Source organism: Dendropsophus ebraccatus, chromosome 4 (genome assembly GCF_027789765.1).
Source record: "Dendropsophus ebraccatus isolate aDenEbr1 chromosome 4, aDenEbr1.pat, whole genome shotgun sequence".
Lineage (NCBI taxonomy): Eukaryota > Metazoa > Chordata > Amphibia > Anura > Hylidae > Dendropsophus > Dendropsophus ebraccatus.
The window spans coordinates 145,334,202-145,361,804 of NC_091457.1; the positions used below are offsets into that span (position 1 = coordinate 145,334,202).

General features: G+C 43.3%; 2 protein-coding genes across 2 annotated transcripts; one reads left to right on the plus strand and one right to left on the minus strand.

Moving 5' to 3' along the window:
* Positions 1 to 8,683: 8,683 nt before the first annotated feature.
* SHLD2 (shieldin complex subunit 2) lies at positions 8,684 to 11,593 on the minus strand. Its single transcript, XM_069967324.1, has one exon. It carries the CDS (start codon positions 11,341 to 11,343, stop codon positions 8,758 to 8,760), a length of 2,586 nt encoding a protein of 861 aa, XP_069823425.1. The 5' UTR covers positions 11,344 to 11,593; the 3' UTR covers positions 8,684 to 8,757.
* IFT56 (intraflagellar transport 56) lies at positions 11,465 to 27,123 on the plus strand. The gene is made up of 18 exons (XM_069967325.1): positions 11,465 to 11,754; positions 13,770 to 13,907; positions 15,278 to 15,370; positions 15,671 to 15,785; positions 17,084 to 17,133; positions 18,381 to 18,526; positions 18,684 to 18,855; positions 19,708 to 19,782; positions 19,878 to 19,980; positions 21,315 to 21,370; positions 21,973 to 22,026; positions 22,218 to 22,281; positions 22,838 to 22,926; positions 23,482 to 23,565; positions 24,165 to 24,234; positions 25,138 to 25,244; positions 26,237 to 26,370; positions 26,945 to 27,123. The coding sequence occupies exons 1-18, from the start codon at positions 11,752 to 11,754 to the stop codon at positions 27,054 to 27,056; spliced, it is 1,665 nt and encodes a 554-aa protein (XP_069823426.1). The 5' UTR covers positions 11,465 to 11,751; the 3' UTR covers positions 27,057 to 27,123.
* The last annotated feature ends 480 nt before the right edge of the window (positions 27,124 to 27,603 follow it).

Genomic DNA, 27,603 nt, shown 5'->3' on the forward strand with positions numbered 1-27,603 from the left:
TTTGCATGCACTTACTAGTCAATGCTCCAACTAGTGAGAAACCTACTCCACACTGATGAGGGGCAAAACCCCCGAAACAGCTGTCTGTGGATGGATACCTTGCTGAGGTGGTTTCCTTGACTGGAGAACGCCTTTGGCTTGGTTGTTCCTTCCCAGAGGGAAGGTCTGGCTAGTTCACTGACATTGAGACATGTAATGGTGTCTCTGCAGTGTTCTTTTGCATAATACATGCAACGACTGCGTGCCAGCAGCCTCCATAGCAGTGTATGGAGAGATAGTGCCAAGCATCCTGTACACTCTTCACAAACTATTATATTATATATTCCAACTGCAGCTAAAATGTTTTTAAGGAGACATCATAGAAGATGATGCGGCGATCAGCAGATTGATAACAGTGAAGGCAAACTTGTGATCAGCTGTTTGTTGGAGGAAGACTCCTCTGGTCATACATTTCCCCTGTATTAGATGCTGGAGGAGAAATTGATGGCTACAGATGTTGGTTAAGGCTGTTTCGTGCAGTACTCCTGCTTCATCAGGCTGTGTTCATTAGGCCGTTTAGCGCCCCATTTTGTAGCTCATGGTTCTGAGGTTTACTCTGAGCGGGCCTTGTTTATAAATAACATTTGCCTTAGGCCAGAAACTCAAGTAGTTTATTCAGCTGCAGCAGTGTACAGGGGTGTGTACAGGAGCTTGTACACAGATGTGTACAGCTGCTGGCCAATCAGCATTCATCTGGACCTGACCAATCTGTGCAGAGAGACAACTGACATAATTTCCTGTATTTGGTCTTTGTTTTGCTGTTACTAAAAACCAAATGTCCTTAGTGACAGAGCCTCGACTGCAATTTTTCAGTAAGAGAGTGTTAGGGCCACGGCGGCGTCCCTTGCTCCGGACCGCAGCCGCACCCCCTCTCCCACTCCTGCAGCAGCCGGTGTCCATATGCAGGGACCCGGCGCTGCTGTTGCTTCAGCCCCGGGGGACGCCTCACCTCACCACGCTCCTGCCCGATGCTGTGCCGGCCCGCGCGCGCGTCCCCGCCTCCTAGGGCGCGCGCGCACCGGCTGTCTCAGGTTTAAAGGGGCAGTGCGCTCCTAATTGGCTTGAGTGTTAATCACTCCCCTATAAGTTCCTGCCCTGCCCCTTCCCAGGTGTTGGAGCCTCTACATGCTTCCCATAGCGTTTGGCCCAGCTCCCTGTTGTTCCTCATTCCTGTCCGCTACCTGGTCCCTAGTCCTTGTTCCTGATTCCTGTCCGCTGCCTGGTCCCTAGTCCTTGTTCCTGATTCCTGTCCGCTACCTGGTCCCCAGTCCTTGTTCCTGGTTCCTGCTCCTCTGTCACACTATCGCTCCTGTGTTCAGCCTGTCACCTGCGGCTACGCCTACAGACCTCTGCCAGCACCATCTCCTGCCTACTGCTCCTGCCTCGCCTGCTGTCACTAGCAACCAAGCCAGGGATAGCGACCTGGGGGTCGCCTGCCGCAGCAAGCCCATCCCGCCTTGCGGCGGGCTCTGGTGAAAACCAGCGGCCCCTTAGACTCCGCTCCCTGGTGCGGTTTTGTGCCATCGCTAGTGTCGGCCCAGTGGATCCACTACTCCAGGCGTTACAGTGAGACACCTAGTGGGCGAATTCATAGCATTGTATATCATATAGAAAACAGGCAAATAATTAAATGAAGTAAATTGCAGATATGCGCCGCGCTGTAATGAATCAGCCGTGCGGCGCTATCATTAAACCGCAGCGTACAGTATAACTGTACAGTTCCCCCGCTCTCAGCATCTAATTACAGATGCTGCCCGGGCGGGGGAGAGTCCGTTACAGGCATTCCAAATTCCAGGAAAAAAATGTTTTTAAATCAAATGATGTCAGAAAGTTATACAGATTTGTAAATTACTTATATTAAAAAAAATGCAAGACTCCCAGTACTTATCAGCTGATGTATGTCCTGCAGGAAGTGGTGTATTCTCTACAGTCTGACACCTCTGTCCATGTCAGGAACTGTCCAGAGCAGGAGAGGTTTCTATGGGGGTTTGCTATTGCTCTGGACAGTTCCTGTCATAGACAAAAGTAGCAGCAGAGAGCACTGTGTCAGCCCGAAAAGAATACACCACTTCCTGCAGGACATGCAGCAGCTGATAAATACTGGAAGACTGAAATTTTTTTTAATAGAACTCATTTTCAAATCTGTATAACTTTCTGAAACCAGTTGATTTAAAAACATTTTTTTTTTCTCTGGAGTACCCCTTTAAATTTTCATGCTTGGACTAAGAAAATGAGAAGTAAATACTCCTAGGTGAGAATGTTTTCTGATGTCCCATGTAGAGTTACAGTAGGTAATGCTAGTGTCCCTAGAAGTGATTTTCCCATGGCCTGTCCTCACTTCCTCAATTATCTGATAGAAGAAGAGGGGAACTTCTTTATCACTGTGTGAGCACCTCTGAGCAAATACACGACACTGGCCAGGACAGATAGGAGTGATATAAAGCTATGACATGCCTGATATATAAACTCAGGTGATTTGTTGCTATATCGTGTCCTGTCGAGTCCTTAATGATAGAAATGCATGTTGTGTTAAACATCACAAATATGCATGACCTTTCTGCACTGATATGGCGACATGTTAACCCTAAGGGCCCTATTACACAGAACGATAATCGTCTAAATAGGTCCCATCCGGCCGATTAACGTTCCGTGTAATACACACAACCATCAGCCGATGACAATGATCATCGGCTGGTCGTTGATATAGGTTTGGACCTATAATTGTCGGGCACCGACCGCGCATTGTTATGTGTAATAGTGGTGAGCGGCCGGCGGCTGCCAATTTGCATACATGGTCCATGGCTCCTTCTGCGCTCCGCTTCTGCCCAGGTCCCGCGTGCTGCAGCTTTGGAGCGGCCAGTCTTAGCTGACGGGCCGATCAGCCAATCACTGGCCGGGACCACCGTGGACCGCAAGAGGAGCCCTGGACCATGGATAGGTAATGTATGCAGTTTAAAGCAAGAGCTGCAAAGATATCAGTAACGATGCCCTTGCAGCCCTTGTTAAACGATTATCGCACCGTGTAATAGGCCATGAAAACGAGCGCCGATCTAGCAAATGGGCACTCGTTTACAGTTATTATCGGCCATGTAAAAGTACCCTACGGGTGCGTTCACACATACAGATTTGATGGCGCAGATTTGAAGCTGTAGATTTGCTTTGAATCTGCAACTTCAAGTCTGTGCAATCAAATTTACTGCGGATCCTGTACGTGTGAACGCACCCTAAAGGGGGTTTCTGGCGAGAAAAAAAGTTATATTGTTTTAATTTAAAAAATTCAATTTCTTTAATTAAGTTATAATATTGCATATGTACTATAGCTTTGTGATAGAACTTTATTACAGGGGTTAAAGGGGTCTCTGACTGGTGGTATGCTGACACCCAGCCAATCATCTATTCAGGACCCTCACTACACAGTGAATAGGGCCAGAAGTCGTTGGCTCTGTTAACTGTAACCGTAGAGACACCTATCTAGGTCCAGCCACTACACAGTTAAAGGGGTTTGCCGCTTTATAGTAAAATTTCTCAGTGTACAGTATTAGTAAGTGTACTCACTGTATATACTGACAGCAGCTCCCTGTATACCTCATAGAGCTAAAATCTCCCCTCCTCCAGGTTGTGCTGTCCTGCCCTGTGGTGAGTCTGTCCATAAAATGGGAGACATGGAGGAGCATGTGACCATGCCCTACCCCCCAGTGTCCTCCATAGGCACATACAGGCTCAGTGGTGCACACTGGGAATGGGGCATGGTCACATGCTCCTCCATGTCAGCCATCTTATGGACAGACTCAGCACACAGCAGGGCAGCACAGCCTGGAGAAGGGGAGTCTGATTTTAGCTCTATGAGGTACACAGGGAGCTGCTGTCAGTATATACAGTAAGTACACTTACTAATACTGTACACTGAACTATTTTACTATAAAGTGGCCAACCCCTTTAACTGCCCAGTCACAGCCATCGTTCAACCATGCCTCCGATTTTCCGCGAAATTTTTCCTCAGATGACCTTACATTCAGTTGATCAGTTTTGTCAGGTGTGTAACAATGATCAGCAGCCATTTAGAGATTCGTAGTTCATTCTCATTGCAAACTATTTCTTAGCAATCATTCCAAAGGCCGTATTACATCTTGCTGTAAAGGAGCGCTATTCTCCTTGCTCAGCACTCGTTTACGCAGCCTATTCCGCGGCACAATTATTGGTAGCCAGGGCTCCACGAACAATTGCCAGATTGCTAGGTTTTCCTTTCCTGGAGGGATATCTGGATAGTCCAGTGTTTTGAGGCTCCGTGGACTCTTTTGCATATTTGCGATGTTTTGCTTTATAAGGGTATGTGCACACTACGGAATGGCAACGGACCCTGCGTGCTCATCTCGGCCTGTGTCATATACTCCATTCTATGCGCTCGCAAACGGGTGCGAGCTGTGGAATGCGCAACGGGTTTTCAGTTGCCATTCTGTAGTGTGCCCGTACCCTAAGATGCACCTGATGATAGGACGCACCGATCACTGGCTCTACATGATGTTTGACCTATGTCTTTATCCATCTTACCTTGCAGCGCTGGCGTCCTGGGTTCAAATCTCATCAAGGGCAACATCTCCAAAGGGTTTACAAAAAAAAAGCATAAAAGCATTATCTACACTACAGCTGTCAAACATGCTGCCCTCCAGCTGTTGCAAAAGTATAATTCCCATCATGCCTGGATAGTTAAAGCTTTGGCTGTCCAAGCATGATGGGAATTTTAGATTTGCAACAGCTGGAGGGAGGCATGTTTGACACCCCTGATCTATCAGGGGTATCTTGCCCCTTACATGTACAGCTGCCTACTACATCTAGAATTTCAGAGTTTCCTAAAAGGAGATTGAGAATTGTTTCTTTAAACCAGACAGTGTCCCCATCCTGAAACTGTACTGGGTAGGAAGCCCTCTCATTTTAACCCACTGCTACCTGATCAACTCTGCTGTTGATTGGACACCTTCCGTCTCTCTTCCGGTGCCTGTATGCATCAGGGACCCTGTATAACTATGGAGATCCTCCTGTGGAAGCGATCAGCTTGGTCTTATCTCCTCTCCCTGCTGCCGGAGGACTGAGTGTGAATAAGGCTGTGGTCCCCTTTTACTCCAGTATTTAGGAGGTCTAGATCCTGTGTGTATAAGCGGTGAGCAATTCAATTCCCCAGGCCCTTGTCCGGACATCTCCTGTCGCTGCCATGTTGCCTAGATGTGGCGCTGGATGGTTTACAACAGCTGCTTTCCTCTGACCCCTGAATTAACCCCTTCAGATAGCTGTAGCCGCATTAGTGCCAGCAGGGTCCGATACGGAGATCGCCGCAGGGTTCAGGGGTCAGACCCCTAGCGATCTCCTACTTTTCGCCTATACTATCCAGAGGAAAGGTTAATTTTTCCCAGAATACCCTTTCAAGATATTATGTGTAAATGTACTAAAGGGGTTTTCTAGACAAAATTTATTGATGACAATCCTCAGCATATGTCATCAATATCAGATCAGTGGGGTACAAACTCTGCCATGACAGTAAGCACAGCAGGAAGCAGACAGATCCATACTCTCTATAGTGGCCGTGCTTGGTTACTGCAGCCCAGCTCCCACTGTTACTATGTAGCACTGTGTATATCTATACCCTGTTGTTTCAGGGTAAGCTGCTGTGTGTGTACATGAAGGAAAGTCCATGATATATTTTGCTTTCACAACGGCGCCCTCACATGTACACACAGAGGAGAGGGTTTTGCTCTTCTGCGTCTCTCTACACAAAGGCAGCAGCATGGAGGGCATTATAGAGCAATAGTGAGCAGTCTAAGCTTTGAAGTAAGCACTGGGTAGAACCTATTTAGATGGATGAAATAAGATGAATTGCATATAGTTCAAAAGAAGTCTGGCCTTTTTTCTGGAGTGTAATAACCAATCTGGATAAGACATAACAAACTGAGATGGGAATAGCCGTTTAAGCCATTTTTGCTTGTCTGGCCAGCCAATACCCACACCAGAACCACGCTTGGCAACCTGGTACTCTCTAGTAGCTAAATCCAGCTTACGCATGGGGTGAAAACCTACAATACACTCTGCTCCTGACTCTCAACCAATATCAAACCAGTTGGGTAGTATAGCAGATCCGCACCCGTCGGGGCGTTGTACAGTATATCACTAAGTACCAGGAGTAAAACAGTCCCTTATTTTGCTCATAACAAATAAAGAGAGAAATCAATACAAGTGAGAATAAACGCATGAGAGAGTTCTATATGAGGGAAAAATCAATACGAGATGTTTCTGTAAAATCAATATCCGTCCATCTCCACCATATTAATCGCCTATGTTGTATCTCATGTTAATGCAAAAGAGATTGAAATAGAATAGACCTCAACATGACTTATAGAGACTGATACTAGAGACAGCAAGTGTCACCAACATGAGAGAGCAATGCCAAGAAGAGAACTCTCTACTCCTCAGGTCGGCACCATTACAACGATGTCCAATATGTACACTTTACATGATCTTTTACGACTTTTAAAATTTTTTATATTTTTTACCATCTATAAATGGGGGTTAATTTTTATGCCATAATCTGTAGTTTTTAACTGTGTCATTTTGGCATTGGTTGGACTTTTTGATTGTTTTTTATTATATTTTTTTATATATTTTTAGAGTAATGCAACAAAAAAAACACAATTCAGGCATTTGTTTTTTGTTCACATTTATGCTATTCGCTGCGCAGTTTCTTTAAAGGGAACCAATCAGATTGTGCCAATATGGTTTCCAGCTGCACAGTATAGATCTACTGTGCAGCTACCCGAGGCTACCGGTTGCGTCTGCAGCAATAGTTATATGTGGGGGAATAGGGAGTTTTATTCTGGTATGTGAGGCCGGGAGAGGGGCGGCAACAAATCATCTGGCCGGGGAGCCACCCCTGACTAGTCACATCTCTCTGCCTGTCAGTGCGGGGGTGATTGACAGGCAGAGAGACCAGTTAGTGGTCTCTCTGCCGATCAATCATCCCTCCAGAGCGCGCTGACAGGCGCTGACCTCAAAATCATCATTAAAGTTTACTATTTAAGGCTGGGTTCACACTATGTATATTTGAGGCTGTATTTGGTCCTCATGTCAGGTCCTCAAAGCAACCAAAACCAGGAGTGGATTGAAAACACAGAAAGGATCTGTTCACATAATGTTGTAATTGAGTGGATGGCCACCATATAACAGTAAATAACTTCCATTATTTCAATATAACAGCCGTTGTTTTAAAATAACAGTAAATATTTGCCATTAAATGGCGGCCATCCACTCAATTACAACATTATGTGAACAGAGCCTTTCTGTGTTTTCAATCCACTCCTTGTTTTGGTTGCTATACAGCCTCAAACATACAACCTCAAATATACATAGTGTGAACCCAGCCTTTAAAAAACTTCTGACATGTCATAGCAACATGTCAGAAGTGTATATTGAGATCCCCGCCAATAGCTAGAAGGAAGGGTCTGCCACACTAGCTATCATCGGGGTTCTCAGTGTAAATACTCATCTTTCACAGTTTAGATATGAACACAATTAAGATCACATTAACAACTTTTTATAGCGATTTATCTTTTTGTCTAAACTCCTATGGTTAAAAAGATAAAATAATTACTTGTCTTTTGCTTACTAAGCGCTTAAGCAATTTAGCTATACAAGTAAAAAGACCCTTATTGTAAGTCTGCCCTATGTGATGGAGGATATTTTTTAAAACTTTTTAAAAAAATTTTTAAGGTGTAGAGCATTTTAGACACATTGGGGAAGATTTATCAAACACGGTGTTAAATGAAACTGGCTCAGTTGCCCCCAGCAACCAATCAGATTCCACCTTTCATTCCTCACAGACTCTTTGGAAAATAAAAGGTGGAATCTGATTGGTTGCTAGGGGCAACTGAGCCGTTTTCAATTTACACCATGTTTGATAAATTTCCCCCATGGTGTAAAGTGAAACTGGCTCAGTTGCCCCTAGCAACCAATCAGATTCCACCTTTCATTTTCCAAAGAGTCTGTGAGGAATAAAAAATGGAATCTGATTGGTTGCTAGGGGCAACTGAGCCAGTCTCACTTTACACCATTTTTTATAAATCTCCCCCATTATTTGCAACTTTGTGTGCCTCTCCACAAAACAATCAGCACACATTGCCTACGTTTTGCAGAATTAAAAAAATGCATAAAGGAAAAGTGCAAGCTTGAAAAAACGGTTGAAAAGGATTCTTGGAAAAAAGGGGTTCTCCAGACCAAAAAAAAAAATCAAATTCAAATTAATTGGATTAAAAAATTAAAGATTTGCAAATTTCTTCTATTAACAAAATCTTAAGTATTCCTGTACTTATCAGCTGCTGTATGTCCTGCAGGAAGTGGTGTATTCTCTCCAGTCTGACATGTTTCTCTCTGCTGCCACTTCTGTTCATTAAAAGAACTGAGCAGTAGAGGTTTTCTGTAGGGCTTTTTTCCTGCTCTAGACAGTTCCTGTCATGGACAGAAGTGTAAGTAATTTACAAATCTGTATAACTTTCTAAAATCAGTTGATTTAAAAAAAAAATTCTCCGCTCTTTATCAAGTAGAGTATATACATGCTAAGCAATATATAGCACAACTTACATATTTTAAAATATATTACCTGTATTTATAAAAAATATTCAAATTTACAAAATTTTACATAAATTCTGTACATAAAACTAGAACGTAAATTAAAATAGTTCATATCAGGTCAAGATGAAAATCTACAAGGTGAAAGTCCTCTTCCAATGGGATGCTATTTTCATCAAGCATGAACTGGCTTCTTATGGTGAACACAAAAGATTCTCCAGTCTGTGCCAACAGGGAGTGGCACAGATCCGCCACGATCCTTCCATATGTTACATCTGTAGAAGTGGGAAAAACCTTGGGCAATAGATTTGGGGCAATATTCAACAACATGTTCTCGATAACATCTGGTGGTACCTGAACACGAACGCTACAGTCGTCACTCATAATAGTCATCTGCGCTGACCTGTAGAATGCTCTAATTTGGTTGAAGGGTAGGCACACGTAACACTGCTCGTACACGTTGTTCTGATCAATACTCAGCTCTCTTCTGCATTTTCCGCAACCTGTATATACAACATCAGGCAGAAGCTCCAGGATATCGGAAAGTGACGTTTTTTGGCTTATTAATATTCTCCGCTTGCCTGGAATATGAAATTCCATCTGCAATATTCTTCCTTTAACTTGAATTTCTCCTGAATATCTTTCTTCCATCATCGATGAAAGGCTCATTGGCTTCGCTGATGGTACATTATACCTCTTTCGAAACTCTACAGCCCTTTGGTCGTCATCAAACAAGCACTCGCAGGATGACCATGGGGTGGTGTGCAGTTCCAGATCTCCTGAATTGATGTTCTTCTTACAGAATAAGTACCTGAAGATCCAGATATGATCTCGCTTAAGGTGGATCTGATCGTACCAAGAGACGCACGTTCCCCATAGCACTAATGTCCTTGTATGTCCTTTGACTTGTTCTACAGTCAGAATGATTTTATTTTGCTGCAGCCCCTTATAAGAATAAGTGGACTCCTTAAGAACAGAAATGCTGTTCACCTTTAACGTTGAATGCAGCAATAACTCTGGTTGAAGTTCTGTCAGGCTCACATACTGTATATGGTCCAGCCGCTGGGGCTGTCGTGGAGAAAGTTCACTCAAATAATGGTGTTTTTTACCTATGTAGTTTAGTAACGCTTTTGCAGCAGAAAACTCTACAGGAAGTGACTTTTCTCCTGATAGGAGGGCAGAACAGCTTCCGAGATTAGTCAGAGTACTCCTAAAGCTAGACTGTAGCACCATATCTTCCCTCCACCGATCTTCACATACTGTCACATTAGTCAGCACAATTATTTCACCAGGAAGTAAAGCCAAACCCCAAAAGGCAGCGGCTCTCCACATCAACACTTCACGCTTAACCTCAGATTGGTCCATAACAACGATGGTCGCTAATGGAAAAGTGGAGCCAATGTTCAGCCCACTTTTGACCTTGATTTCCTTTACATGACAGGGCTGCAACACAACTACCATGATATCGTACTGTTTATTTTTGTCCGTGCAATGCTTAAGAAGGGTCAGTGACTTTGCAGGTGTTTGCTGCCGATGTTTGTTGTGACTTTTCATACTGAACTTTACTGGAGATATGGAAGGTTTGGATTTCTTAGATTGTTGCTCATGCGTAGAAGACGGCGAGGAACCCGATATCGCTTTCTTCCTTTTGCTGCTTGGACTCCCAAGATAATCCACAGCATCAGAAAGTTCTATTGCGGAATCTTCTTGTAACAAACCCTTTCCTCCTTTTCGGGATTGCATTGACGTTTGGTCAAACTCTTTACCACTCTGATGGGAGTGTGTTGACTTTTGGTCAAGTTCTTCACAACTTCTATGGGATTGTAATGACTTTTGGTCAAGCTTTTCACTTCTCTGAGATATGGATGCCTTTTGATCAAGCACTTCCCTAATTTTCTGGCACCGTACTGATTTTTTGCTTTTCTGAGATTGTATTGAAATTTGGTCACGGTTGTCACCATTTTTTTGGGATTGTAAAAACGTCTGGTCTGGCCCTTCCCAACTCTTTTGGGGCCGTAATGACTTTTGGTCAAGTTCCTCATCGGATGAGTCCGTGAATAGAACAGAAGAGCAGGTGAAACCTTCCTGAGATACATAACTCATAGTAATGTTCTCCATTACAACACCACGCCTTACAGATCCTGAGGTACCAGCTCCGGAATCATCGGCCACTTCTGTTCCGTCGTTTTCTGGACTTCTTACAGCAAGTTGACTTGATGTCAGAACAGTAAGGAACTCTGTTTCGGCAGATATTGTACGGCAGGCATCACTTTCGATGGCATGAAGATCCTGTGTCTCCTCGATGCAGTCGTAGTCCTCATCACCTTCCCTTCCTAAGGGTTTCTGTAGACTGTGAGTTATATGAAAGAGTTCTGTGCTAGAAACCAAGTCTGAAATTATCTCTGTGTGACGATGGGCGACCATTTCTGGCCCCAAATCACTTTGGATGGAAGTTCTGACAAAGGGCCCTTCCGGGACACCGTCACATGCTGAGTGTCCATGCCTTGTCTTCTCCGGTAAACCTCCATGGGGCAGCTCATCAGCAATTAGGTGGATTCCACCCTTTGGTATACATGCATCCTGCATAATAAAAGCTACATCTTTCCATCCTGCAGCAGGTCTGTCCATTCCACATGACAGAGATGGAGATATAACAGGAGCTCCGATAAAAACGTGGATCACACCTTTATTACCCATCTTCTGAGCCGGGATTATAACAGCTCTCACTCCATATCCACGCTTTTTGACACAACTTCCGGCTTCTAAACTTATCCGCGTGTCAAGCCTCCTTTTCAAAACCGGAACTAATAAAGGAAACCGGAAGTGGTCTGTTGCGGCAACAGAGGGAATGGATTCTCCTAAAGTTTAATTTACTGTGATTTTAGTTTAGACGATAGTTGGAAATTCTGATCTGACGCTAATATGTTGTGAAACGACCGTTCTTTTATGCGTCTGTTAGGCGTAAGAAACCTACCTGGCGCATGCGCGTGGGAGCGGTGACTGTTGCCAGGGTAACAGAGTCGTTTCTGCTCTCCGGCGGGTTGCGTTAGAGCAGACGATCATCGGCCGGTTATTGGCAGCGTTTTCCAAGCGGTTTCTGAGAAAATGGTGAGCAATGCATGTAACTGGTGTATGCGGTATCCCGGCTGGTGTGTGTCACCGTGCTGGCTCCTATGGAACAGATTGTAATGTAATCTGCATTGTCACAGTAATACAGGTCCAGTATTACAGCATCAAACTAGTATACAGCAGTGGTCTGTAACGTGAGGCCCCGCAGCTGGAGCTAAACTACAACTCCCATCATGTCAGGATAGGCGTTATAGGATTAAAAGGTATGATGGGAGTTGTAGTATTGTAGGAGTACCAGGGCATGATGGGAGTTGTAGTATTGTAGGAGTACCAGGGCATGATGGGAGTTGTAGTATTGTAGGAGTACCAGGGCAGGATGGGAGTTGTAGTATTGTAGGAGTACCAGGGCATGATGGGAGTTGTAGTATTGTAGGAGTACCAGGGCATGATGGGAGTTGTAGTATTGTAGGAGTACCAGGGCATGATGGGAGTTGTAGTATTGTAGGAGTACCAGGGCATGATGGGAGTTGTAGGACTGTCAGGGTATGATGGGAGATGTAGTATTGTAGGAGTACCAGGGCATGATGGGAGTTGTAGTATTGTAGGAATATCAGGGCATGATGGGAGTTGTAGTATTAAATGAATGTCAGGGCATGATGGGAGTTGTAGTATTGTAGGAGTACCAGGGCATGATGGGAGTTGTAGTATTGTAGGAATATCAGGGCATGATGGGAGTTGTAGTATTAAATGAATGTCAGGGCATGATGGGAGTTGTAGTATTGTAGGAGTACCAGGGCATGATGGGAGTTGTAGTATTAAATAAATGTCAGGGCATGATGGGAGTTGTAGTTTTGTAGGGAATGTCAGGGCATGATGGGAGTTGTAGTTTTGTAGGGAATGTCAGGGCATGATGGGAGTTGTAGTTTTGCAGGAATGTCAGGGCATGATGGGAGTTGTAGTTTTGTAGGGAATGTCAGGGCATGATGGGAGTTGTAGTTTTGCAGGAATATCAGGGCATGATGGGAGATGTAGTATTGTAGGAGTACCAGGGCATGATGGGAGTTGTAGTATTAAATGAATGTCAGGGCATGATGGGAGTTGTAGTTTTGTAGGGAATGTCAGGGCATGATGGGAGTTATAGTTTTGTAGGGAATGTCAGGGCATGATGGGAGTTGTAGTTTTGCAGGAATGTCAGGGCATGATGGAAGTTGTAGTTTTGCAGGAATGTCAGGGCATGATGGGAGTTGTAGTATTGTAGGAGTACCAGGGCATGATGGGAGTTGTAGTTTTGTAGGGAATGTCAGGGCATGATGGGAGTTGTAGTTTTGCAGGAATATCAGGGTATGATGGGAGTTGTAGTTTTGCAGGAATGTCAGGGCATGATGGGAGTTGTAGTTTTGCAGGAATGTCAGGGTATGATGGGAGTTGTAGTTTTGCAGGAATGTCAGGGTATGATGGGAGTTGTAGTTTTGCAGGAATGTCAGGGCATGATGGTAGTTGTAGTTTTGCAACAGCTGGAGAGGCTCAAGTTGAATAATATTGCTGTAAAGCAAAGTGGGGTACTACTTAGAACACCCCCCCAGCTATTGCAAAACTACAATCTCCATCGCCTGTGAAGTGTGTGTAGCATATAGGGATCACACCCTCATCCTAAACCTGTTGGAGCTCATTCCTATTCATCCTGTGATCCAACATGGTTGTCATGCAAAGATACTGTACATAGTGATCCTATGAAACCCCCAACTGGATCCTGGATGGTCCAAACTCCATTGATGTCTATAGAGGGAACAGATGGCTGCACCAATGGACACAAACAGAGCCTGACTGACCCCAGTGACTTCCATGGGGTCATTCTGGTTTCCCACTTGTGTCTAGCAGGATAAAAACCATGCAATGTTTCTTCTGTCTGTAATTTCAGATATTGCATGGCGGCTCCAAACACAGCGCCTGTCCCCCCGGCTGTCTATCGGCAGGCATTGCCATTATTTGTATTACAATGTTTTCTTGTATTATAGAAGATACATGTACTGAGTAAAGTAACTTTATGTTTTCAGATGCTATCAAGAGCTAAACCTGCTGTAGGCAGCGATCCCCAGCAGACTGATAAAGGCAAGAAAAAGGGAAAGAAAGTTCCTAAACTGGATGAGCTGCTGACCCAGCGAGACTTCACCGGAGCAATTACACTACTGGAGGTAGGAGGCTACCTGATATGCCATTTAAAGCGCAGGTGTCAAACTCGCCGCCCTCCAGCTGTTGCAAAGCTACAATTCCCATCATACCTGGACAGCCAAAGCTTTAGCTGTCAAGGCATGATGGGAATTGTAGTTTTGCAACAGCTGGAGGGCTGCGAGCTTGATACCCCTGTTTTAAAGTGTCATTGCCATTATACAGTGTCACAGTTGGGTGTGGAGAGATGCAGGTTTTACTCACTGGATGAACTAACATGTAATATGCAGTTGATGCTAGATAGGTTAAAGGGTACTCCAGCAAAAATCATTTTCTTTCAAATCAGCTGGTTTCGAAAAGTTATATAGATTTGTAATTTACTTCTATTTAAAAATCTCAAGTCTTCAAGTACTTATCAGCTGCTGTATGTCCTGCAGGAAGTTGTGTATTCTTCCCAATCTGACACAGTGCTCTCTGCTGCCACCTCTGTCCATGACAGGAACTGTCCAGAGCAGGAGAGGATTTCTTCGGGGATTTGCTACTGCTCTGGGCAGTTCCTGACATGGACAGAGGTGGCAGCAGAGAGCACTGTGTCAGATTGGAAAGAATACGCCACTTCCTGCAGGACATACAGCAGCTGATAAGTACTGAAAGACTTGAGATTTTTAAATAGAAGTAAATTACAAATCTGCAGGGGATGCAGTTATTGTCCTAAAAGACAACTTTTAAACTTGCAGCCCTGTGTCCAACGGCCGGGTCCTAAATTGTGTATGCATTAGGCTGGCACACCCTCTCTGTCCCTCCTCCCCGCCCTCCTCATCATTAGGATTGCTCCAGGCAGATTGCCTCCTATTCATCAACTGTGTCAGCACGGCACATGGGCTGGATCGTTAAGGCACCTGTGCAATGTTCAGACAGGAGAAAATGTTCCAGTGGCATTCCTAATGATGAAGAGGGTGGGGAGGAGCGACAAAGGGGTGGTGCAAAGTTAGGGCACAGATACTCCAAGCCACAGTCGTTTGACACAGGGCTACAGGTTTAAATGTTGTTTTTTAGGACAATAACTGCATCACCTGCCGAACAGACCCCAGGACAGATTTTGGATTAAAAGCAGCTATCTGAAGGTACAAGTGGTTTGGGAGGGACAGATTGTGGGTACAGAGTCGCTTTTAAGTATGGAGGAAAAATTATGCGGCTTTTCTTGATCATCGAAGATGATAGAATACAGTATGATAGGACGCTTCATGATGATTTGTTGTATACATTGAATATACAACGGCTTCGGAATATGTTGGAGCTATATAAATAATGATTCCCACTATATTATTGGTCACTATGTGATGCTTTGTGCTCTCAAACACCTCTTTAATTTGACTGTATGAACTTTTCTTTACAGTTTAAACGCCATGTTGGAGAGAGCGAAGATGACACAGATTTGTGGATCGGATACTGTTCGTTTCACCTGGGGGACTACAAGAAAGCTCTGGAGGTAATGCATGTCTGCTCCGCTGATGCAAGTGATCATAATAGGAATGTATAATTAGAAGAAGTATTGATTTGCTGAGGATTTTGACTTTTGGAGTTTGGAGCCTATAACATGAATTCGGTATATATATATATATATATATATATATATATATATATATATATATATGTTGAAAGATTTTGTCTAATGTAAATGTGTCTGGAGGTGGTGGTTAAGCTCTGTCAGTACTGGAGACCACCTTAATACAAGTATAATATATGTGACTGTGGAGCAGATTACCTGCAAGGTTCTGTTGTTTTTCAGGTGTTCAAGCTTGTAAGTCACCAGGATGGATGTAATCCCGATGTGTGGGTGAACTTGGCTTGTACATACTTTTTCTTGGGAATGTATAAAGAAGCTGAAGAAGCTGCCAATAAAGGTACGGCCATCCAGATACTTCAATGACTATGGATAGCACATTATGGTTGCGGTTTCTTTTTAGTGATATTTTTCACTTTTATATATGTAATCATGGCAATAAATGTTAAAGCTGCCCTTTCGTACAACATAATAATCAAACATGCCATTCTTACCTCAGCACACTCCCCCGGGGTCCTCCTGCGACATGCGGTGTCTCCCGGTTCCCTGCTGAACGCACCCACCACCAATTCTGAGATGGACTCATTTGGCTATAACAGCCCGCTCAGCCAATCACTGGCCACAGCGCTGTCTCGTCTCAGTCAGTGATTGGCTGAGCGGGGTGTCACTGCCAAGACAAGTCCGTCTCACAAGTGGTGGCGGGTGCGTTTAGCAGGGGGTTCTGAAGAGGTGAGACTAGCATGTGTATTTATAGTAGGAAAGCTGATTTAGTGAAATGCTATTAGTAGATTCTTTTGTGTATGACATTAAAGTGTCACTGTTAAATTTTTTTTTGCAGAAATCAATAGTCCAGGTTAAGAAACTTTGTAATTGGATTGATTAGACAAATATGCCATTATCTGCATTCAAAAAGCCTTTTCCCAGGTCCCCCCCCCCCCTCCTCTCTCTAATTCACTGCTCATTATCAGGAAATCTCGACTGTTTTACATCAGTCGGATCCTGTCTGTGCTATGAAGAGGGGAGGGGGGAGATTGCAGAGAGCAGAGAACAAAGGATTACACAGCAAGGAGCTGCCGAAAGTCCCTATTCAGAGGTCAGAGAGGTCAGTGCTAACTTCAGAAGAGATAGCCGGTGATGTAGCTGTAAATAAACTCTTTGTTGTCCTGTTTTGGTGCCTCATCTCCCTCTACCCCTCCTCTCTTCATATAATTTACGGCTAATAAACGCAATTACAAAGTTTCTTAAAATCGCCTTTACTATTGATTTCTGCAAAAAAAATTTAATGACAGTGACACTTTAGGCCCCGTTCCCACTGAGCAAAACTAGCGGAATTCCGCCGCGGAATGCCGTTAGCCTCCCTCTCATAATGGGGGTCTATGGGAGGTGCGCGCTCCTGCCCTGTCCGCTCTGAAGAATGAACATGTTCATTCTTCAGCGCAGACAGGGCAGGAGCGCGCACCTCCCATAGACTCCCATTATGAGCAGGAGGGTAACAGCATTGTCCACCGCGGAATTCCGCTAGTTTTGCTCAGTGGGAACGGGACCTTAAGGTTCATCAAAATACAGATATCTGTACTTCTTTTCTTTCTTTTATGTCATTTGTTCTCTTGTAATTTTTGTGCCATTATTTTTTTTTAGCTCCAAAGAGCCACCTGCAGAATCGCTTGCTTTTCCACTTGGCTCATAAGGTATAAAATTTTAAAGTTATATTGTCTTAAAGAGTACCTGCCACAAAAAAAAAAAATAAACTTTTGACAGAGAAACATGTCAAAAGTTTTAATCAATCAGGGTCAGAGTGTTCAGACCCTGACCGACTAGTGGAATGAGCTGCTAGACAAACCCTATACACTTACATTAAATGTAAACCATATAGTATTGCACCAAATAACTCCCACTTCTGAACAATTACACCTAAGACACATAAGACACCGGCCGTTCCGTGACCCGGCCAGTTCACAGAACGGCCGGTGTCAGAGAAGGTCATCCCGGCCGGTACTGTAGTACTGACCGGATAATCTTCACTGCCGCTAAATTTGGATGCGGGCTTAACAGTGAGCACCCGCATCTGAATTCCCCGCTGTATACACTGCGGTCGGGATTTCATAGAAGGCCGCACTACGTTAGCTACGTAGTAATTATTATGTAGCTTAAGTAGTGTGAACATAGCCACATGCAGTTTTCAGTGTCTCACAAAACTAAATGTCCATCTCTCAAAGTTAGAAATATAACAAAACTTTATTTTATTGCTTCACAAAAAAAAAAAACTATGAAAAACATGACCTAGGCGGTGGGAGACCATATTACTGGGACATGGTATATTGTAAATTAAAGTGCCAGTGCATCTAGCATGTAAACAATTCGCAGTTCTTATTCAGCCTAAATGCATGAAATAAAGTGCTAGTGCCCAGACAACAAGTACGCTGAATAGGGTAAGCAATAGTGACAGATACATGCAGGTGCACAAAAACAAAAGTTTCCAGTGGGTACACAGAGTCCCAGTGCGCTGCCCCCCACCTCACACTTCAACGTTGTTTCACTACCCACTTCTTCAGGGAGTACATTGAAAGTCTGTTTAGGTCATATGACACAGAGCTGGGAGTGATGTATACAGGCTGGGACTAAACCTGTAAGAAAACCTTCACTCAGTCTTCACTCTGCTCCGGGCTTCCCTTTTGCTCCCACATCAATGACAACATGTACATAATTTCTGAGACAGTCATGGAGTGAGGTCTGTTGTGTTGTACGTGCACTTTCTATGTGACATAGCACACAGTATTCATATTCCATACAGTGTATGGAGCTCCGGCCTTATGGTCTCAGGGCACAAAGGTTTATATCCTTTCGATACTATTTGAGAATTGACAGACCAATGATTTATTGTAGGAAACGGTATCCATGTCAGTCGTGTAACGAAACTTTCCTTCTCTTACAATAGTTCAACGATGAGAAGAGGCTGATGGTCTTTCACCAGAACTTACAGGATATTATTGAGGATCAGCTGAGCCTGGCATCCATACACTACATGAGGTCTCATTATCAGGAAGCAATAGATATCTACAAGAGAATATTATTAGAAAACAGGTAACTGCCAGTAACCTAATAACTATAACTATGGTTCACAATTTAATTCTACATGTTCCGGCATCATTGACATGAACACGATTAATAGTCCTGGACACATGACAAATTCTTACTTGCTTCTGCTTACTTAAGTATGTTATTGTTCTCTCATGTACAGGGATTTCCTCGCCTTGAACGTCTATGTAGCTCTTTGCTACTATAAACTTGACTATTACGATGTGTCTCAGGAGGTGCTGGCGGTGTATTTGCAGCAGGTTCCTGACAGCACTATCGCTCTCAATCTGAAGGCGTGCAATCATTTCCGTCTCTACAACGGAAAAGCAGCTGAGGTAAGGACACAAATGGATTTTCTTCTACTAGAAAATTAAAGGAATATTTCAGCCTGAACCATGTGTCCCCTTGCCACTAGATAGCTTATAAATGTTAGGTCTATGTGGATCTGACTGCTGATATCCCCACCAGACTCTAGTTCCCCGTTCCTTCTGCAGCTACAAAACTACGTCAACGAAGAGTTTGCCAGCATTTATCCTCATTGCTGTCAGTGGTGGTCCTAGCACACAGAATGCCCACCCATTGTCTGATCAGCTCTGCTTGGTTCTAAGCAAGCAATGTGCAAACTCAGGCGGGCTTTCTACGGATCCGTCCACAGCTCAGTGATCTCTCCAGGGAGGGTGAGGGTTTTAATACACAGACCTACCACCATTTAAAATTTGTAATGTCACTGTGCCATGTCACAATTTTGATGAAATGATAGTTGCTATTTATAGGGGTTTTCCAGGAATACAGGTCGATGGCCTTCCATGCTTAGGATAAGCTATTAAAGGAGAAGTCCTTCAGGAAGTGGCTGGGGACCAGAGGAGCAGTATGCGGCCACGAGTGCTGGAGCCGGGGGAGAAAAGAGCATGTTATTTCTTTCCCCCTCTCCAGCACTTGCTAAAAATGGGTCTGGCGGGACTTCTCCTTTAATGTGATTGGTGGGGGGTTCCATCGCTGGACATCTATTTCTCCTGGATCCTGCCATACACATGATGCCTATAATGGAGAGTGGGAAAAAGCCCCTGCCAGACACCAGATTATCTCCCTGGATGTGGGTTTGGGATTGGCTGTCCCTAGTACCTATTATTATATTCCTGTTTGTTTTACCTACTACAGGTGATTCTTTCTTTTTGTTTTTATTACAGGCAGAATTAAAAAGTCTCATGGACAACACTTTATCCTCCTTTGAATTTGCTAAAGAGCTGATTAAACACAACCTGGTAAGTTGTGTTGGCTGTAATGGTGGTGAAGGGCTTTTTTTATTATTAATTTATTATTATTTATTTATTAAAGCCAACAATCTCTATTCTGTCAGGTGGTGTTCCGTGCCGGAGAAGGTGCCCTGCAGGTGCTCCCTCCCCTGGTAGACGTTATCCCCGAGGCACGGCTGAACTTGGTTATTTATTATCTTCGGCAAGGTAACAATATGTTAACCTATTGTGATTTATACGCTGGTGAGTTGTTCAGTATCTGAGATATACAAGAGGTTTAACACTGAAGGGTGGATTTACACACAGCAGATATAGGAATTTATGTGACTGCAAATCTGTTTACTTCTTCTGAATGGAAGTATTTTAGCATCAAATACATATGTTTCTACAAGGTCTGTTCAGATTCTCAGGGCATTTGCAGAAATTCTCGCCAGAAAATCTGCCTTAATCACCACTTAAAGGAGAATTCCAGCGAAAATTTTTATTAAAGTATTGTATTGCTCCCCAAAAGCTATTCAAATCCCCAATATTCACTTATTACGGGAAATGCACATAAAGTGCTTTTTTCCCTGCACTTACTGCTGCATCAAGGCTTCACTTCCTGGATAACATGGTGATGTCACTTCCTGGATAACACGGTAATGTCACTTCCTGGATAACATGGTGATGTCATGACCCGACTCCCAGAGCTGTGCGGGCTCTGGCTGCTGATGAGGATGATGGCAGGGGGATGCTCAGTGTCCCTCCAGTACCCTGTGTCCCTCAGTGTCCCCCTGCCATCATCCTCTCCAGCAGCCACAGCCCGCACAGCTCTGGAAGTCAGGTCGTGACATCACCATGTTATCCAGCAAGTGAAGCCTTGATGCAGTAGTAAGTGGAGGGAAAAAAGCACTTTATAAGCATTTCCCGTAATAAGTGTATATTGGTAATTTGTATAACTTTTGGGGGGCAATAAAATACTTTAATAAAAATTTTTGCCGGACTTCTCCTTTAAATTTATTTTTTTTATTTAACTACTTATAACATTATTTTCTAAATACAATTAATATTATTTGTGCACCCATTTAATAACTTCAAAAGAGTCGGCACAAGGCTGAAACTTCCCAGGATGCAGAGCAGTGGGATGGGCACCCATGATCCTTTGCCTGCCACTCTGTCAATACACAGTGATCTTGCGATATCCAGTGCGAGATCACTGTCTATACTAAGTGTTCCTGTACTTTTCCCTAAAATTATTTATGAAGAAACAGGCTGCCTTTGCAGTCTGTATCTAATACTTTGCCTAATACTCTGTCCCCAGGCTCTACCACTGGGCGTAGTAATGTCACCAAGATGGCGGCATAGTACAGACCGGGGATGGAGACTGCCTTTGCAGTCTGTATCTTCATAAATAGATTTAGGCAGAGAGATAGGTCAGTAATAGGGAGAGATAGGCTCTCTTGAAGCAGAAACCTTTTTGTAACAGCTGATAGATTCTTCCTAAAATTTTTACATCTAGGTACATTACTTTGTTTCAGTGACATAATGTTCTTAATTCATAGATGATGTTCAAGAAGCTTTCAACTTAATCAAAGACCTGGAGCCAACGACCCCGCAGGTATAAATTGTTAGGTGGGCTCACTCTGCACCCATCACCGTTGATCCCTAACACATTATTTTACAATTGTCAGGACATTGAATGCTGTGTTATAAGGGTCTTACAGGTTTAACATTAACAGCCAAAACAGGGCCATATTTATCCTAAGAGACATGTTTGGTACAACGATGATAGATCACACTTTGTTGGCCAGTCTTAAAGGAGTATTTCTACTAAAATGTATGTTTGATATGGGATAAGTGTGACGATGTGGGGTGGGGGTGAGACCGGAAATGTCCACGAAGATCTCCAGAATGGCACCCCCATTATTTTGAATGGCGCAGTGGGTCAGCATGTGCACTTCCACTCCATTCATTGTCTGTAGAGCTGCTGTAGAGCGCTCGGTACAGCGCAAGTACATTTAACTCAGAATACCCATTAAGGTTGGGCCATCATTGTGTCAATTTTAGGAAATGTTCATTTTGCTTGTATTTACAAAAGGAGAGCTTATGTAAGAACTGACATTTTTAGCTTTTTTTTCTTACTATGACACCACGTATAAAATAACCTATATAGTACAATTCTACACCTAACAATAATCCGTATACCTTTGTATTATACAGGAATACATCCTCAAGGGTGTTGTGAATGCAGCACTAGGACAAGAATTGGGCTCGGTGAGTTCTCTATATTGCCTACTAGAAATCTAAAGCTGTTCTGAGTAACCTTGTAGGTCAGCTGATTTATATCATATAGTAATAGTAGTAACGTAGACCTGTATATGGGTCTTTATGCGTCTGGTTAATGTGACAGACCATGAACCTACAATGTTTTTTGTATTTTATGAATATTTCTCACTTACATGCAGAGAGACCATCTCAAAATTGCTCAGCAGTTCTTCCAGCTTGTTGGCGGATCGGCCAGTGAATGCGGTAAGTTTTACACACTAACCTGTTTTTGCAAGATCAAAAACATAAAAATGTAAAATGACAATGCTCAATGCCTCAGTGGGAGGATGACACGGCTCCATTGATTCTAATGGAGCCGCGTTACAGAGGGGAGGAGGTTTCCTCCCACTGGGTGCAGGCTGGCCTGCCTCCAGTGCTTTAGCCTGGGTCATTGCTCAGCATTAGACCGACACCATGCACAGAATTCGGGACGTGGCATCGGCTTCCCGCACCGATGACATTCTATTCAAGTGCAACACTTAAAGCGAATGTATGGACATGGAGAGAAAGGAGCAGCTGCACCTCACACCTATGGCTGACACTAATGCCTCTCGGCTATATTTAAAAGCCAACGCCAGGATATTGGCATACATTGATCAAACCATATAGCCTCATGTACCGAGTGCAGGTCCCCTGGTTCACATGAGTCCTGATGGTGCATTCACTTTAACTAAAGGACAACTCCTTTTAAATAAGTGCTTTTAGTTTTAGATCTTTCTTAATTCAGTTAATTCTGTTCATTACAATGTTTCATAAATAGATACAATACCAGGAAGACAATGCATGGCATCTTGCTTCTTTCTGCTTCGCCAGTTCGATGATGTCCTGATTTACCTGAACTCTATAAAGGTCAGTCCAGTTATGTTTACTCTCCATTCCATAGTATCTTAATTAGAGATGAGCAAACCTGGAGCATGCTCGAGTCCATCCGAACCCGAACGTTCTGCATTTGATTAGCGGTGGCTGCTGAAGTTGGATAAAGCCCTAAGGCTATGTGGAAAACATGGATAGAGTCATTTGCTGTATCCATGTTTTCCAGACAACCTTAGAGCTTTATCCAAGTTTAGCAGCCACTGCTAATCAAATGCCGAACGCTCAGGTTCGGATGGACTCGAACCCGAACCCGGTTCGCTCATCTCTAATCTTAATGATAAATGTATTTCTGGAGTGCAGATATCCTGAAGACATGTGCCTGGAACCTCCCTCGCTTGGTCGCGTTTTTATGTCCATCTATCAGTCCAGATTGTTTGCTGATTTCGCATATCTATTTCTATCAACACTAAATTATGTATGCTAATGCTTATACATTCGACAAATATCTATTTTTCAAAATTTGTATTTAGAAGTTAAAATTTCTTCATTTAATAATAAGATATTCCTGCTTATTTTATCTTTTTATTTTAGAGTTACTTCTACAATGATGACACCTTTAACTTTAACTACGCCCAGGCAAAGGCGTCAGCTGGAAATTACAAAGAGGCTGAGGAGGTGCGTTCTTAATATATCTTGCAGAAAGTTGCTGGAATATGTGCATGAACTATAAGCCGATCAGACTGTCAGACCCCACTGATCAGATGATATTTGTAATCTATCCTATAAGGACAAAACTTCAAGTGCAAGTGACAATATTAATACATTGTATGTTTTACACTTGTGTTATCTATTTACTCTACATTGGAGGGGATTTATCATTGTATGCCTCTGGCGTACGCTACGAAAAAGAGGCAGGCCCCTTTTCCATGGTGAATACCAGCCGTATTCCCTGCTCGCCTGATGGGTGGGTGGTCGGGTAGCGACAAGGCGGAGAGGAGGCGTGCCCTCTTCCCGCACCTGATTTATGAAGGTTTACTTCTGGAAACAAGTGTAAACCAGGCAAAAATCTACACCTGCTTCAGAGCAGGTGTAGAGGTCCGTGCAATGCTTGCGCCAGACGGAGGGTCAGCTGGCTGTACTAAAAGGCGTGTGCCTCTTAGTAAATCTATCTGGGGTAAAGGGGGCATGCGAATACCCCAGTCTTTATAAATGTCTAGTGCACAATACAAACGCTCTGTTCAAGTTTTTTTTCGTAGTTTTTTTTTTTTTTTCAGGTTTTCTTACTAATTCAGAGTGAGAAGATTAAAACTGACTATGTTTACCAGAGCTGGCTTGCCCGATGTTGTAAGTACTTAATCACAGTGATACATTAAAGTGAACCTGTCACCTGGCAATGTGTTACCAAAGTGCTGACAGTGTTACAAAGCCTTTGGGGAAAGGATACACGTTACTTTTCATTTTGCTGTCTGTGACAGCAATGTGCTGAAAAAAGGCCTTATACTCTCCATACCAATCTCCTGGTGCACCTGTGGCCATGTTTCCCTGGTGCTGCATTGGTCTCTATTACCGGCCTCCAGGGATGACACATTGATCTGTGTTACCGCTGCAGCAGGTGAATACGCATCAGGTACATCAATGAGATCTTGCACACACTTCTTACAGTCATGTTACAGCCTGCTGGCGGTATAGCATAACTCATTGCTTCATGTAACATATAGGACTTAGGCTTAGATATGGGAAAATTGAAAAGCTTTATGCTGCGTTTACACAGAACGATTATCGATTTAATTTTCGCAATAACGATCGCATTTGAGCGATAATCGTTCCATGTAAACACAGCAAATGATCAAGCGACGAGCGAAAAATCATTGATTTTGATCTTTCAACATGTTCTCAAATCGTCGTTGGTCGTTCGCTAAAAATTCCCAGATCGCTTTGTGTAAACAGTCTTTCAAAGATTCACCCTATGTGAAAGATGGGTTTAAGCGATCTTAAAAATGATCGCAATAACGATTTTTCTTATGAATTTTCTAACTATTTATTTGTCTAAACACTGATCGTTATAAAAACCAAATTGTTGCTTCAAAATCGTTAAACGATCGATTGGGCGAATTATCGCTCCGTGTAAACGCATCATTAGACATGACTATTATGGTAACCAATAGTATAGATAATGCCACAACCCAATAGGATGGATGGTAAATAGTATTTTGTACATTTGTGTCTTTTTTTTTTCTTTTTTTTAAGATATCATGAACAAGAAACCAAGACTAGCATGGGAACTGTATTTAAAGATGGAAACATCGGGTGAATCATTTAGCCTCCTGCAGCTTATTGCCAACGACTGTTACAAAGTAAGAGCTTTCTTGTTTTCAGATTCTTGTCCATGGGTTGTCCATGAGTTGATAAAATTAAATAGTCCCTAATCTTTCAACAAATTTTGCATAAATTAGTAATACAAGTGAATACAAGAAACTTAGTGTAATGTTGGAGACGATCCAGCACTGAAGTCCCTCTAATTTACACGTATTCAGCTGGACTTCCAGATCCATTAGAAGTAATATTAATGAACACAGCATTGTAAAAGGTCCAATGAAGTTTTAGCTGCTTTGTTTAAATCACCGGCTGTTAGGTTTCAGTATATAAATAGTTTTTGCTTTAGAAAAGCAGCTGCAGCTTCCCCAAAGTGGTTGTCCAGCAGTCGGCCTTTTTGTAATATTTTGCTGCTGGTGCAGATACAAGAATAAGCGTGTTATCCTTACCTGTGCGCTCCTTCTGTGTCCTCTTCCTGCTGCAGAGCCCCCCACTTCCAAGACTAACTTGTCTCAGCCTGCTCAGCCTATCCTTGGCCGCAGGGCTGTCCTGTCTCAGTCAGTGATTGGCTGAGCGGGTTGTCACTTCCGAGACAAGTTCGTGGAAGCTCTGCAGTCAGCGGGCGACACAAAAGGAGGACACAAAGGGAGCGTGGACAGGTAAGGATAACATGTTTATACTTTTATATGCAGCAGCAGTAATATGTTACAAAAGGCCGACCGCCAGACAGCCCCTAAAGGGAACAATCACCACAATTGTGCTAATATGGTTCCCTGACAAATCTAAGCTGCTGATATCTCCCTAGTGCTCACAGGGCACTGAGGATAAAGAAATGTCTCTTGCATTCATTCTTAGCACTATTCCTTTGCTGTTAGTTGTGACATCCTCTGCCCATTAAGGCCGTTATGGGCACAGGGGGCAGGGCTATTGCCCCCTGAGGAGAGCAGGGGTTACGGGTGGCGTACACCAAGGAGGAGGCAAGAATCTGTGCTTTTTCCCTGGCGTATCCTTAATAAATCTTTTTTTTACATAGATGGGTCAGTTCTATTATGCTGCTAAGGCATTCGATGTATTGGAAAGACTTGATCCAAATCCTGAATACTGGGAAGGAAAGCGTGGAGCTTGTGTCGGTATCTTTCAGATGATTTTGGCAGGACGGGAACCCAAGTAAGTGTCTCATGCTGTCAACTCAGTGAATGGTTTTAAGCGTACCTAAATTCTAAGATGTCATGGAGACAAGCCAGAACTGTGATAGGTGGTGTCTGGGTGCTGAGACCCCTAGATTGCTAGAATGAAGGGACAGATGTGCTTTGTTAAGTGCTGTGCCCTTTTCTTTCTACTGACATTATTTTCCTCAGACAGCCAGGCCAGCAGTATAAGGAATCAATGAAAGTCTATGAGACTTCAAATCTGTAAACTGCCGGCCTGGCTTTCCGAGCAGACATGAGCAGAAATGAAGGGGCACTGTGCCCAACTGGTCAATGTCTGAAGTTTGTTAAAATATCTCTACAACATATCAAAAGTTTTTTTTAAATCAACAGGTACAATTTAACCTGAAATATGTGGATGTTTAGATATGCTGAATAAGTAAAGGTGTAAATAATGTCCTCCCTTATTTAGTTGTACTCATGTGCCCAATAGAAGTGACTAAATATAGAGAAGAAAAAAGTCATTAAGTTAATCGTAGTATCCTCCTGCACGTGCTGTCTAGTTCACAAAACATGATTTTCTTCCAATACAGAGAGACCCTGAGAGAAGTTCTCCATTTGCTGAGGAGCACGGGCAACACACAAGTTGAATACATCATTCGGATTATGAAGAAGTGGGGCAAGGACAATCGTGTACCAGTTTGACCGAATGTACCAAAACCTACATTTAAAAGGTTATCTCAGGTTAAAGGGGTTATCCAGCGCTACAAAAACATGGCCACTTTCTTTCAGAGACAACACGACTTTTGTCTCCAGTTCAGGTGCGGTTTGCATTTAAGCTCCATTCACTTCAATGGAACTGAGCAGCAAAACTCCACCCAAGCTGGAGAAAAGAGTGGGGCTGTCTCTGGAGGAAAGTGGCCATGTTTTTGTAGCGCTGGATAACCCCTTTAAGTAATGAAGACGCCATTTCTTTTATGCACAGAGGACCCATAGAAGAATTATTCACCATAACTTTAAAACCACCTGCCTAGTCTTGTGTAGCCCCTCCCCCTTATGCCAGCATAAAAGCTGTAACACGTAGAGGCATGGACTATACATCATTTCTGAAGGTGTCCTGTGGTATCTGGCACTAAGACGATAACACTAAATCCTTCAAATTCTGTAAGTTGTGAGGTGCGGCCTCCATGGATCCCATAGATGCTTAATCATATTGACATCTCAGGAATTCGGAGACCCAACACCTTGAACT

What these genes read in the sequence shown, in the direction of transcription:
- SHLD2 (XM_069967324.1), bottom strand. Translation starts at nt 11,343, where the DNA reads ATGGGTAATAAAGGTGTGATCCACGTTTTTATCGGAGCTCCTGTTATA.
- IFT56 (XM_069967325.1), top strand. An exon ending in TAGGACAAGAATTGGGCTCG is followed by an intron (nt 22,027 to 22,217) that starts GTGAGTTCTCTA and finishes ACTTACATGCAG; the next exon opens with AGAGACCATCTCAAAATTGC. An exon ending in TTGCCAACGACTGTTACAAA is followed by an intron (nt 25,245 to 26,236) that starts GTAAGAGCTTTC and finishes TTTTTTACATAG; the next exon opens with ATGGGTCAGTTCTATTATGC.